This window comes from Paramisgurnus dabryanus, chromosome 4 (genome assembly GCF_030506205.2).
Source record: "Paramisgurnus dabryanus chromosome 4, PD_genome_1.1, whole genome shotgun sequence".
Lineage (NCBI taxonomy): Eukaryota > Metazoa > Chordata > Actinopteri > Cypriniformes > Cobitidae > Paramisgurnus > Paramisgurnus dabryanus.
This window is the reverse complement of record NC_133340.1, coordinates 4637580-4651313: the sequence shown is the minus strand read 5'-3', so window position 1 is coordinate 4651313 and position 13734 is coordinate 4637580. Positions and strand designations below refer to the sequence as shown.

The 13734-nt window shown below is 35.6% G+C and overlaps 1 protein-coding gene across 1 annotated transcript; it reads right to left on the bottom strand.

Annotated features, from left to right (window-relative positions):
* Positions 1-4032: 4032 nt before the first annotated feature.
* Positions 4033-11944, bottom strand: LOC135746563 (uncharacterized). The gene is made up of 28 exons (XM_065265168.1): positions 11850-11944; positions 11698-11764; positions 11444-11598; positions 11222-11343; positions 11073-11134; positions 10815-10915; positions 10658-10724; positions 10404-10558; positions 10182-10303; positions 10033-10094; positions 9775-9875; positions 9621-9687; positions 9367-9521; positions 9121-9242; positions 8950-9011; positions 8728-8828; positions 8567-8621; positions 8295-8467; positions 6601-6722; positions 6441-6502; positions 6195-6298; positions 5985-6012; positions 5713-5891; positions 5502-5623; positions 5258-5319; positions 5047-5150; positions 4663-4811; positions 4033-4373 (listed from the first exon to the last, which is right to left on the bottom strand). The coding sequence occupies exons 1-28, from the start codon at positions 11920-11922 to the stop codon at positions 4278-4280; spliced, it is 2850 nt and encodes a 949-aa protein (XP_065121240.1). The 5' UTR covers positions 11923-11944; the 3' UTR covers positions 4033-4277.
* Between the last annotated feature and the right edge of the window lie 1790 nt (positions 11945-13734).

Here is a 13734-nt window from a genome sequence, read left to right as displayed (position 1 = left end):
AAGCTAGGTAAAGCCCAAAAAGGCTGCCTCCCCGGGGTGAAAAACCCCCTAGGAGAAAAATGCCAACCAGTACTGTAGGAATGCACAGGACAGTCTAGTGTGTTGTCCTCGAACCATTTAGCAAACACTGACATTTAAGGGCACAAATGCACCTGGTAGATGGGGCACGCAACAAGCAATAACCAATCAGTTAGGATGCTGCCTGTTGACGAGGACTGCACCACACTTTCATCATGGTCATGTCTCCCTGCAGCACGTGAGTGATGGGCACAGGAGAGAGCGGAAAGCTTGTGCCCTGCGCTGTGCTCCGAGACAGATTGCTGCATGGGAGTGAGGAATTTTGCTGCATGGTCAAAGAGAGGATATGAACGAGCTTGTCATAGGAAGACGTTGGTTTCTCTGCCTCCGAATGGGGCTCCCGGGACTGATCTCAGTTCCACTCTGGCACCGGCAGGAACATAGACTTGTCCTCCACCTCTGCAGCCCCAAAGGAAATGGGCTTTGATGCTCCCGGTGCAGGATGCAGAAACTCAGCAGTGAACTGCACCCACAAGTGAGGTGGGGGGAATTCGCGTCAGAGGACCAAGGGCGAAGTTGCCCCTGATGCGGGATCAACGATGTCACCGGCTTTTGGACACTTGCTTGAAGAAAGTTCATGCCTCTCAGAATGAAAGGGGAGGTGGCTGCGCCCCTTTCTGCCATCTTGAAGGTCATTGGCCAGCTCGGGTTTCAACTGCACTGGAGTTAAGCAATAAGGCTTCAGGGAAGATGTGATAGGAGGGAGAGCCGATAGTGTCAGCTTCTGACACAATGTTGAAAGACCGTCCTTGAAAGTGAACTAACTGGATGAACTTTAAACAACAGAAGACAAAAATGGTAGAAAGGACCACTTGCTAGTTGCGAACTATTTCAACGCATACTAAAGTGATGTTTTGAGCAAAGAATACCTCGTCTTGGCTTCTTTGCAGAATTTATTTCCAAAATATAATTTTGACTATACGGGTGATTTGTTTGGCAAAGACTTGCAAAGCTGTAAGGTCTGCTTGTGATTTGGCTAGGTGATTTGTTATCCATATGCAATTGGATCTACTAGCAAAGTTAGGCAGATGTATTGGTACTTGAACTGTGCAGTTACGACACACTAAAGAGAAGATCTCATTCATAACTCCACTATGCACAGTAATAGGCTTTATGCCCAGCTGCACTACTTCCTAAACATCAGCCAGCTCCTTGTTTCCTGTCAGCCATTATTGGACAAACTGATTAATCCAGGTGTGTCCGATTATTGTTGTTGTGACTACTGAGGTCAGGCACACCTGGATTAATCAGTTTGTCCAATAATGGCAGACAGGAAACAAGGAGCTGGCTGAAGTTCAGGAGGTAGTGCAGCTGAGCATGAAGCCTATTGAGATTTAGGCCAGTGTAATTCCAAAAACTTGTCACATTAAACCAGCCTTTTTGTGATATTCTGAAATGGCATTTAAGTTCAATTTTATTTATGTAGGACTCTTCACAATTGTGTAATTGTTCCAAAGTGGCTTTAAATGAAGAAAAACAAGAAAAAAATGAAAATGTACATGTTGTTTCTTTGAACATTTCTCTTTAACCGAAGAAAATTTTATTCCAGATGCCTTTTAACAATATGCATAGTGTAACACTTAAGTAAATGTGGTGCATCTCATTCTTCAACAATTTTTTATAGTCTTTAAAATCTGGCAGTTTTATTTGTCTCTCTGGTCTCATTTATGGAGAAATCACGCCACCTTGTGTTTCACTCTGATTTGGCATTTTATCAGGAATTACCTCTTTAGTATTTTCTGTCCTTTATTTGACAGGTTCAGTTTCTAGTTTTTATTTTTCAGTTCTACTTGATTGTCATTTGTATTAAGAATTTCTTCACATACCTGGTGTTTCTTTTATGGTCACATAATAGTATTTTCTAGACAGAAGAGTGTATGGAGCTTGGTTGAATGAAGTTGTCAGTCTCACTTCGTCTCGGTTTTCGTAGCATGGTTAAATTCTGCTGGGTTATTCCTTGTAGTGGTCAATAGTTCAATACAGTGAGACATACCTGTGGAGTTGCTACTTCCAGTCCAACACTTCTGCACTTCAATACATGCATTTTGCCTCTCCACTGCCCATTTCGACATCGTTTTGACATGCTGAATGCGATTTATCTAAAAAATTCTTAAAAATGAGCAGACATGAAAAGTGGGGTCCACAATTTGATCCCAAACCATGACAGCTGAAAATGTCCTCCAGACACCCTTACGGAAGTTACCTTTTTTTTTACTACAGTTAAAAAAAAACATGGTTACTGTAGTAAAACCATAGTAACTACAAAATAACCATGGTTTCGACAATCGTGGTTTTCAAAAAAACATAGTTAAACCATAGTTAGTGTAGTAAAACCATGGTTTTCCCCTACCCGTTTACATTCACTTAAGACATAACTGACTGTCTTTACTCAACCAGGGGTGCGTTTCCAAAAGCATCGTTAGCCAACTACTGTCGTAAGTTTAGTAGTTACTGACAAAGTTCAACGATTTGTGTTTTTCCGAAAACCATCGTTCAAACGAACATTCCCAAGCTGCATCGCAAAGTTGTCGTAGAAGCATCGTTCCTTGTTATTAACATATTAAGACTTACGTTGATCATGTTTTTGAACAAAATAAGCAAAAGACATGTAGTACAATGTATATCCATCATTCTAAATATATTAAAATTTTATTTTACGTCTTTAGGTTTGTAAACAGAATTAAAGCGCTGCATTTGAAAACTGCGCATGTGCACAGTAATACAAGCTTTAAGACCCTGGGGAATCCTTGGGAGGAGTGACGTAAGAGGGAATTTGAGCATAAATTGAATATCTTGAAATTAAACAACAGATAAATAAATCACGATAACAAAATCAGTCTTCAGATGTAATATATGTTATTTACACCAATAATCTGACATTAAATCGATTTGCACAGATTAATTAATACTTCACCTCTCACGTGACATCATCAACTATGTTTTTTAAGGAGCATTTCACCCATAGAAACATTAATCTTTATTGAAAGTGCGTCATATTTGTAGTCGAAATGTAACATTCATTTCAAATTTGTTGCCTATTTGACAGAGAAGAGGGGTGTTTGTAGTCTCATCCCCTCAACAAAGATATTGGACTTCCTGCTTTCAATGATGCAAAATGATGATTTTGACATCATTGAAAGAAGGAAGTGCAACACTGAAATCTGTATGTCTCCTGTCTCAGCCGCAACTGAGGAAATGATGCATAACCATTCAAAAACATGACTGGGGTTCTAACTATACAAAGCTTAATGCAAATGGTTGAAGTGTCCCTTTAAACCAACATGGTTCAAACGACGAATGTGCGACAAAGATACTATGGTTTTCGGGAAACGCACCCCAGACCTACATTTTGACAAGATGTGTATTTATTACTGTTGGTACACGAATCTGATTAGAATCATTCAGACAGTGCATCACAGGCCCTTTACATGCCACAACTTAGTTTAAAGTTTTTTATTATATTAATGGGTACACATGCACTGAAAATCTTAACAGTACAAAGTACTCAAAATAACAGAACTGTACTCAACCTGTTTATTCAACTTTATGTGTGTTCAATGATTTCAGAGTCATTTCAATCCCAGAGCCTTGCAAATGTGCTTAAAATAAGACTTGCTAGTGTTAAACATTCATTTATGTTGGATATTTTATGTTGGAGAGTGTGTGTGTGTGTGTGTGTGCGTGTGTGTGTGCGTGCGTGCGTGCGTGCGTGCGTGCGTGCGTGCGCGTGTGGCCACGTTATTGAATGTTTCACACAAAAAAAATGGAATCACATGAAGATAAAGGAAGATATTATTGTAAATAAATAAGTTTAATTTTGTTCACTACATTGAAATATATGACATCAAATAAATTAATTATTAAGAGGAAAAAAATCAACAATAAATATTGTAAAAATTACACAAGTATTAAATAAATAATTTAATTTCATTAGACAATACAGCTTGGGAAAAATTATATTCAGTAAAATTTTGTGTAAATCCTGTCTGTCCAGCAAAACAGGATGAAAATAAATAGTGCATAATAAAAGCTCAAAGTTAACATGTTCATTACATAATTTAAATAACAACATTAATAATAATCAATGCATAATTAATAATATAAGAATAAGTGATTTCTTAGATATAGTTGTGCTTTACAGTTGCAAATAAAATATCACTTTTTCTGTACATATTTTTCTTTGTTGTCTCTCAACGCTACTAGAAGATGCTGTGTCGAGTCGTGTACTGTACATTGTATGACTGTCTTCTGTGCCAACGTCGTCTAATTCGTGCACAGCAACCACAAAGCAGACACTAAAGAGAGATAGATAGAGAGCGAGAGAGAGAGAGAGCAAGAAAGAGAGAACATTAGACAATCTTTCTCAGTCAAAACAATGAACTGTCAAAACTGTGTTTTATGATTAAAACAATCCCAGTAAAGTTATTAAGTTATTATTATATATATATATATATATATATATATATATATATATATATATATATATATATATATATATATAATAACAACATATAATATTTTTATTATAAATAATCACTTCATAGACAATACACATATTTTACATTCTGTCATCAAGAAACTTACACAAAGAAGAATCCAGCAAGGTACAAGCATGATGGCTATAGCACAAGGAACAATTATAGCCACAACCCATGCTGCAGTAGTGCTGTTTTTCGGCCCAGTAGTGTTCACAACAGACGGAAATGTGGTTGTAGCAGTTGTGTTACTGGCTTCTATAGACCAATGATTTGGGGAAAAAAAATAATGTTAATAAAAAAATCAGAAACTCTCAAGGAATAATATATAAAATGCTGGGTTATTTTCAACCCACTTTTGGTTTTAAAAAAGAATTAACCGTTGGGTTAAATTAGCCCAAAATATTTTCATATTTGGTCCAATGAATATAATCCAGCATTTTTTAGAATGTAAAGAGCTGTTAATATTTAAACTGAATGCAGAACAACATACCAATATTAACAGTGATAAGTGCACTGAGAAAAGGACTGGGAAACTTGAAGTCTTTGTCAGAGAAAACATACTCGACATCGGCCTTAATCACAGTGGTATTACCCCTGGGAAAATTCAAAATAAACAGTGTTGAACATTAGGAGCTAATTTAAAGTGATCACATCATCATTAATAATACTTGATCTCATTAAAATATGAAGTCATGACTTACGTAAAATTGGCGTCTTTGAACACAAATGGAGTGGCATTTGGGTCATTTAGGATCTCGTTCAGCTAAACAGGTTGCCAAAAAAACACATTAATATTGTGTATTATTTATAATGAATAAATATGATAATGATATTTATGATTGTTTTATGCTGGGTTTCATTTAATATATCTTAATTTCATATTGAAATTTAAATTGTACATTATTTCATATGCATTAGCACTCTTTCAAATACTTTCAAACTTACCAATTTATTTATTGAATCCTGGATTATTTTATGTGTGTCGTTCCTGAGTACAAGTTTCTCAGACATGGTGACATTGCTGATTTCAAATCCAAAATTGAGGGCATACGAATGATCAGAAATTTCTTGGAAAAAAAAACAAATCTCAAATAAATCTCATACAAATCTCTTTATTGTAATATGGAGTTATTGTTTCCTGGTGACACAAACTTACTTGTATAGGTGACATTCACAAAGCTCACAGGATCACTGAGTTTTTGTACTGTCAGGTCTCGTTTGCTTCTTAGACGTTTGTCCAGCAGGTTGTTGGCTACTTGTAGAACAGCGCTCTGGCTTGGTATGGTGCCTCTCGTTATAAAAACAAGCCGGATGTAAATAATTGCTTTTCCAAGTCTGAAAAAGGTGAATCAAAATAATTTTGAGAAAGAAAATAAACGGAAACAAAGCCAGTTTATTTGAGTATGCAAGTAAACTTTTTGTACTTACACAGTTGGAGTTGGAGTTGTTGTTAAGCCTGTAAAATAAAATTCAGTGTTTGGTGATTATGAAAATAAATGCTATTTGTGGAGTATGACATTTAAAACATTTAATTGCAGTTAGGAATGTGTTAAAGTAGTACGTGTATTAAATGTTGTGTTGAATTATCTGTTTAATGTTGCATTCTTAGTACTAAAAAGTTGATTGAATGAGACATACTGTTTTCATTAAGAATTTTCTGGAGAAATGTACTCGGTGACTTGATGTTATTTTTTTGTGAGAGATTGTATTCCAGAACAGCCGTTATCGCAGTCAAATTATTCCTAGAAAAGATACAAAAATAAACTATTGTTAACAAAATAAATAAAAAGCACTATATTACACAAAAATCCAATGATAAATTGATAATGATGATAATGATAAAAACATTATTTTGATTAATGAGTAAATTTAATCTTGACTTACAAGAATTTGGCCTCATCAAACTGGACTGGATTGGCTGAGGGATCATTTAGGATCTTGTTTAGCTACAAACAAAATAGGAATAATGCAGAAATTTATTGGATTATTCATTCATTTACTTTATGTGGGAACATTTATTGCAGAGAAAAATGTCTTAACCCACCAATTCATTTATTTTGTTTTGGATGAGTTTGTAGGTGGTGTTCCTGTTTTCATAGTTCGTTGACATTGATACATTGCTGATCACGTATCCAAAGTTAAGGGCATAAGAATGATCAGAAATTCCTAAAAAAATAAATAAATAAAAAACAGTAAACATTTGTTTTCTATTCTTACTTAGGTAGACCTTCAATATATGTAGTCATTGACAATATTTTGTGCTGTGATGGTCATTATTGCTATTACTTTTATGTATTTAACACAAGTAGCCATCTAGCCAAAAATAAATGTGAGATTTAAAGGAATTCTTTATTGAAAGTGTGTCATATTTTTGGTCAAAATGTAACATACATTTCGAATTTGGTGTTTGTAGTCTCACCCCCTTAACAAAGATATTGGACTTCCTTCTTTCAATGATGCAAAATTATGATTTTTACATCATTGAAAGAAGGAAGTGCAACACTGAAATCTGTATTTCTCCTGTCTCAGCGGCAACTGAGGAAATGATGCATGACCATTCAAAAACATAACTGGGGTTCTAACTATACAAAAGCTTAATCCAAATGGGTGAAGTGTCCCTTTAAGTTGATGCCTACAATATTAGGCATCCTTTATAAATACATGGTCATACACTATTCATACAAAGATTTAAATTTCAAGTTGTAAGGATGTTCATGTTTCAATTTTATTTTCATGTTTGGATTTATTAAAGTCTTTCATCTGCATTGAGATCCTGCCTCATCTCATAATTTTGGACAGCACTTTACAAAAATAGCATGAATTTCAATGTATGTAAACATCTTTTCTCATTATTTAAATTCTCTCTTTTAATTTATTCACTACATGTAGCCTATTATTCTGGAGTGAGCAGGGCATATGGATGCCATTTATGATTGAAATTTAGACAGGAGTGTGATTTCTGATATCATCGCTAACTAGAATAGCAGCATAATAACCATTTGTTTCCCAAAACCATCTTTCTAACATTCCCAAACTGCATTGCAAACGTGTGTGGTAGGAACTACAGCTACTGTAGCATGAGAGATGAAGATGTTTTGTGTGTTCGATTTCATCCTACGCAGACTGATCAATGCCATCAAATGGCGCATGAAGTCAGACACACCTGATTAAACTGATTGTAGACATACAAAAGCTAAAAATCAAAAATACTTTTATTTTATTGATTTTATTTGTGGACAGCGAGCTACAATATGTAAAATCCTGACAGATAAGTCACTTTAAGTCAGCCTTTGTAAGATGACTCAGGGACTATTAAGCAACCAGATATTTAAGGGTATTCTGTTCTGAATTCTATCCGCATGTTCAGTGGATTTGGATGTTTGAATACTTGCAAATGTGTAGCTTTATTAAATAACATAAATTGTTTAAAAGATTGTCTTGAAGTAATATAAAGAATAGTGTGTGTTGGTTGGTTGGTTGGTTAGTTAGTTAGTTTGTTTATTCTGAGTAAATCTGAGGTCCCGGAGTAAACCCACACTAACACAGGGCTCCACACTAAAAGGCCAAACAACAGTGTAACAAATTACTGTTGACAGGGAGTATTAAGAAGAGTAATGAGTAATTTATTCATTTATTTTAGTAACAAGCCCAACACTGTTAGCAACACAATGTTTCATTTGAAAGTAATAGAACAAAAACACAGTTTCCCAAAATAATATATTTATAAAAAAAACTTACTGTTATAGGAGACATTTACGTTGCTCACAGGTTCACCAAACTGTGTTGCTCTGTCGTCTTGTTTAGTTGTGAGATTTGCATTCAGTATAGAAACCAACTCCATAATTTTACTTTCACTTGGCGTTAGTCCTAATGTTTCAAACACAAGTCGAATGCTAATAAAAGCCGTCCCCCTGTTCAAAAAGAAAAAAAATGGATGAGGAAATAAAAATACAAAGAGCAAGAACAATAATGATTTCTTTATAAAAAAAATGAATCAATTACTCTCTTACAGAATTGTTGCATCAGTAGTGGTCTGAGAATTGCTGGCAGAAGGAGTTGTTAGGCCTGAAAACACAAAGTTAGAACTGATGAATGGGAAACAAATAACAAGAAAAGGTAGGAACAATATGCTGTGAAAATTCATTGTTGTATTCTAATAGAATTGACATACTGTTTTGCAAACGAAGCTCGTTTAAGAAACTGACAGGTTGGATGTGATCTGTATCCGTAAAAACAACGTTCATGAAAACCTCAATCTGCTGTTCTTTTGTCCTGATGGAATAAAATGAATGTTAGAACTTTAATCATGATTGTAAAGGTTAATCTGACAGGGTTAAATGGTTCATGGTAAAAAAATGTACAAAAAAAATTTGCTTAAGACTCCATAACTTACGTGACTTTGGAGAGTGTAGCATCAAAAGGAGGTTTAGCAGCATCATTCAGTAGAGTGTTAAGCTTTAAGAAAAAAAAATATATTTAAAAAATGAAAACGATTACAGAAAACACGAAAACAAACTACAAAACATTATCATTTCTGACCATTGGTCTTGATGTTTATGCTTACCGCAGCATTGATAGTATTCTGAACTTGCTCGGCAGGGTTGCCTTTAGGTACATGACTGTTTGGGGTGCTGAGGTTACTCAGACTAAATTCAAAGATGACCTCGTAGCAGGTTTCCGAAATTTCTGTTTGTATGAAAATATTCATTATGTAAATTGTCCTAGTAGGTAAATAAACTTGTGATTTTTAATATAAGTATAGATAATAAAAAATGTAGAACTTTTAAAAGTTTAAAACGCTTAAACTTACTGTTATAGGTCACATTCAACAGCTTGAGTGATTTATCAAGTTGTGACTCTCTGGAGTCCCTGAGATTTTTGATAGCACTGAGCACCAGACCTTTACTGGGGACTGGAGATGAGGAGTTGAACGTCAATGTGCTCGTCACCACTGCAGAATCAATTCTGAAAAGGGCACCACTTTCATTTAATACAGTTCAGGGCTTTACATTACAGAAAATGCTTGTTATGCAGTCTTTATGTTAATGTAACATCTACACTCACTGTTGCTCGAAAGACGTCACATGGGAGACTTTTGTTGTCAGGGGAGAAATTGTTGTTGGGGTCAGACCTGACAAATCATAAATAAAAAATGTATCAATTTTCATGAAGAATACTGCATGTTTAGGATGGCTGAAGGTCACCAATATGAACATACCCATCAGTTTATTGAGCTCATTTAGGAAGCTGACAGGTTGTATCTCATCTGTTTCCGTAAAGACATGGTTAATGGAAACCTCAATCTGCTGTTCTTTTGTCCTAATGGAATAAAAATAAATGTTAGAACTTTAATCTTGTTAGAACAGAGCCGTAAAAACCTGAGTAAAAAGCAAAGGAGAGTATCATGATTGTAGAGGTTTAATGCATGGCAAATGTTTTATGGTAAATTAAAATAAAATTCAATTTCAAAGCTTACGTGACTTTGGAGAGTGTAGCAACAAATGGTGGTTTTTGTGGATCATTCAGAAGAGTGTTGAGCTATAAATAAAAATAATGATAAGCGAAAAACGAACAGATTACAATACTGTGTGATTTCTGACCATTGGTCTTGATGTTTATGCTTACCGCAGCATTGATAGCATTCTGAACTTGCTCGGCAGGGTTGCCTTTGGGCACATGACTGTTTGGGGTGCTGAGGTTACTCAGATTAAATTCAAAGATGAGCTCATAGGAGGTGTCTGAGGTTTCTGTTTGTATAGAAATGTTCATATTGTATTTTGTCCTAGTACGTAAATAAACTTGAGATTTTTAATACAAGAACTTTTAAAAGAAAACACTTAAACTTACTGTTATAGGTCACATTCAACAGCTTGAGTGATTTATCAAGTTTTGACTCTCTGGAGTCCCTGAGATTTTTGATAGCACTGAGCACCAGAGCTTCACTGGGGACTGGAGATGAGGAGCTGAACGTCAATGTGCTCGTCACCACTGCAGAATCAATTCTGAAAAGGGCACCACTTTCATTTAATACAGTTCAGGGCTTTACATTTACATGACGACTGTATAACAAACATTTTTTGTAATGTAACATCTACACTTACTGCTGCTGGAAAGACGTCACATGGGAGACTTTTGTTGTCAAGGGAGAAATTGTTGTTGGGGTCAGACCTGACAAATCATAAATAAAATATTATAAATTTCATGAAAAATACTGTACTGCATGTTTAGGATGGCTGAAGGTCACCAATATGAACATACCCATTAGTTTATTGAGCTCATTTAGGTAGCTGACAGGTTGTATATCATCTGTTTCCATAAAGACATGGTTCATTGAAACCTCAATCTGCTGTTCTTTTGTCCTAATGGAATAAAATAAATGTTAGAACTTTAACCTTCTTAGAACAGAGACGTAAAACCTGAGTAAAAGGCAAAGGAGAGTATCATGATTGTAGAGGTTTAATGCAGGGATAAATGTTTTATGGTAAATTAAATTAAAAATGTAATTTCAATGCTTACGTGACTTTGGAGATTGTAGCAACAAATGGTGTTTTTTGTGGATCATTCAGAAGAGTGTTGAGCTATAAATAAAAATAATGATAAGTGAAAAAAGAACAGATTACAATACAATGTGATTTCTGACCATTGATCTTGATGTTTATGCTTACCGCAGCATTGGTAGCATTCTGAACTTGCTCGGCAAGGTTGCCTTTGGGCATATGACTGTTTGGGGTGCTGATGTTACTCAGATTAAATTCAAAGATGAGCTCATAGGAGGTGTCTGAGGTTTCTGTTTGCATAGAAATGTTCATAATGTATTTTGTCCTAGTACGTAAATACACTTGGGATTTTTAGTACAAGAACTTTTAAAAGAAAACACTTAAACTTACTGTTATAGGTCACATTCAACAGCTTGAGTGATTTATCAAGTTGTGACTCTCTGGAGTCCCTGAGATTTTTGATAGCACTGAGCACCAGAGCTTCACTGGGGACTGGAGATGAGGAGTTGAACGTCAATGTGCTCGTCACCACTGCAGAATCAATTCTGAAAAGGGCACCACTTTCATTTAATACAGTTCAGGGCTTTACATTTACATGATGACTGTATAACAAGGATTTTTTGTAATGTAACATCTACACTCACTGTTGCTCGAAAGACGTCACATGGGAGACTTTTGTTGTCAGGGGAAAAATTGTTGTTGGGGTCAGACCTGACAAATCATAAATAAAAAATTATAAATGTCATGAAAAATACTGCATGTTTAGGATTGCTGAAGGTCACCAATATGAACATACCCATCAGTTTATTGAGCTCATTTAGGAAGCTGACAGGTTGTATCTTATTTCCCTCTTGGAAGATGTAATCCATTTTGCCATGTACTTGGTCTGTTGTGCTCCTATAAGAAGAGAAGCAAAGACTGTTGATATGAGCTTCAGTTTATGAGCTTTAAACAGTTTTTGAAGAGGAGCAGTTTAATAATGTCATAAATTGTGAAATGTCATATCGCATAAGTATCTTTCAGAGACAGAAGTTAGTTTAAATCTTACGTGAAGTTGGAGGAGCTGGGTTCAAATTTCACACTGCTTGGATCATTCAGAAGGGTGTTCAGCTGGAGAGGAACAACAAACAATTCACCAAACTCTACAGAAGATTTGCACTGCACCCAAACGTTTTCACTGGGTATGTTTTTGAATGCTTACCACATCATTGATCATGCCCTGCACTTGCTTGTAAGTGTTGTTTCTAAGCTCTGGGTCTTCTGGCATGCTGATGTTACTCAAGGTAAATGTAAAGAAGACTGCATAGGAGGTGTCTGAGACTTCTGTTTAAAAAGATATAGTCAATTTACATTTCCCCAAAGCTTGTAATTTGTTGCTGGTTGAAACGTTACACTGTATGAAGATAGTTTTTCACCTGAAAATGACAACACTTACTTTCAAAGCTGACATTCATCAGCTTGACTGTTTCTTTCAGTTGTGAAACTCTGGATTCCAGGAGAATATTGATAGCACTGAGCACCAAAGCTTCACTGGGGACTGGAGATGAGGAGTTGAACACCAGTTTGCTTGTCACCTCTGCTGAACCAGATCTACAAATGGCACAACTTACTTTTAATACAGTTCAGGGCTTTAGATTTAAATGAAGACTGCATAGCTGATCAATTTCTGTAACACTTACATTTGCTGGAAGGACGTCACAGGGAAGCTACTTGTTGTAAAAGGAGACATTGTAGAACTCAGTCCTGCAAAGTCAGATGGAAACATTAAAACTGAAATCAATTTAATTAAAAATACTGTATGTTTCAGCAATTTTCAAAGTTCACTTTAGAATGGTTTAAGATTGTGAATATGAACTTACCAATCAGTTTATTGAGCTCATTTAGGAAGCTGACAGGTTGTATCTTATTTCCTTCTTGAAAAATGTAATCCATTTTGACATGTATTTGGTCTGATGTGCTCCTATAAGAAGAGCAGCAAAGACTTGATATGAGCTTCAGTTTATGAGTATTTAACAGTTTTTAAAGAGGAGCAGTTTAATAATGTCATAAATCATAAAATGTCATATTGCATAAGTATCTTTCAGAGATAGAAATCAGTTGAAATCTTACGTGAAGTTGGAGGAGCTGGGGTTAAACTTCACACTGCTTGGATCATTCAGAAGAGTGTTCAGCTGCCGGATTAAAAGAAACCATCCATCAAACACTGGAGAAGATTTGCCCTGCAACCAACTTTTTTGCTGGCTAATTTTCTAAATGCTTACCGCCTCATTGATCATGTCCTGCACTTGCTGGTAAGTGTTGTTTCTAAGCTCTGGGTCTTCTGGCATGCTGATGTTACTCAAGGTAAATGTGAAGAAGACTGCATAAGAGGTGTCTGAGGTTTCTGTTTTAAAAGATCAATTCAATTTACATTTTCCCAAAGCTTGTAATCTATTACTGCTTGAAACATTAAAATTGTTTACAGACAGTGTTTCACTTGAAAATGACAACACTTACTTTCATAGCTGACATTGACCAGCTTGACTGTTTCTTTCAGTTGTGAAACTCTGGATTCCAGGAGAATGTTGATAGCACTGAGCACCAAAGCTTCACCGGGGACTGGAGATGAGGAGTTGAACACCAGTTTGCTTGTCACCTCTGCTGAACCAGGTCTACAAATGGCACAACTTACTTTTAATACA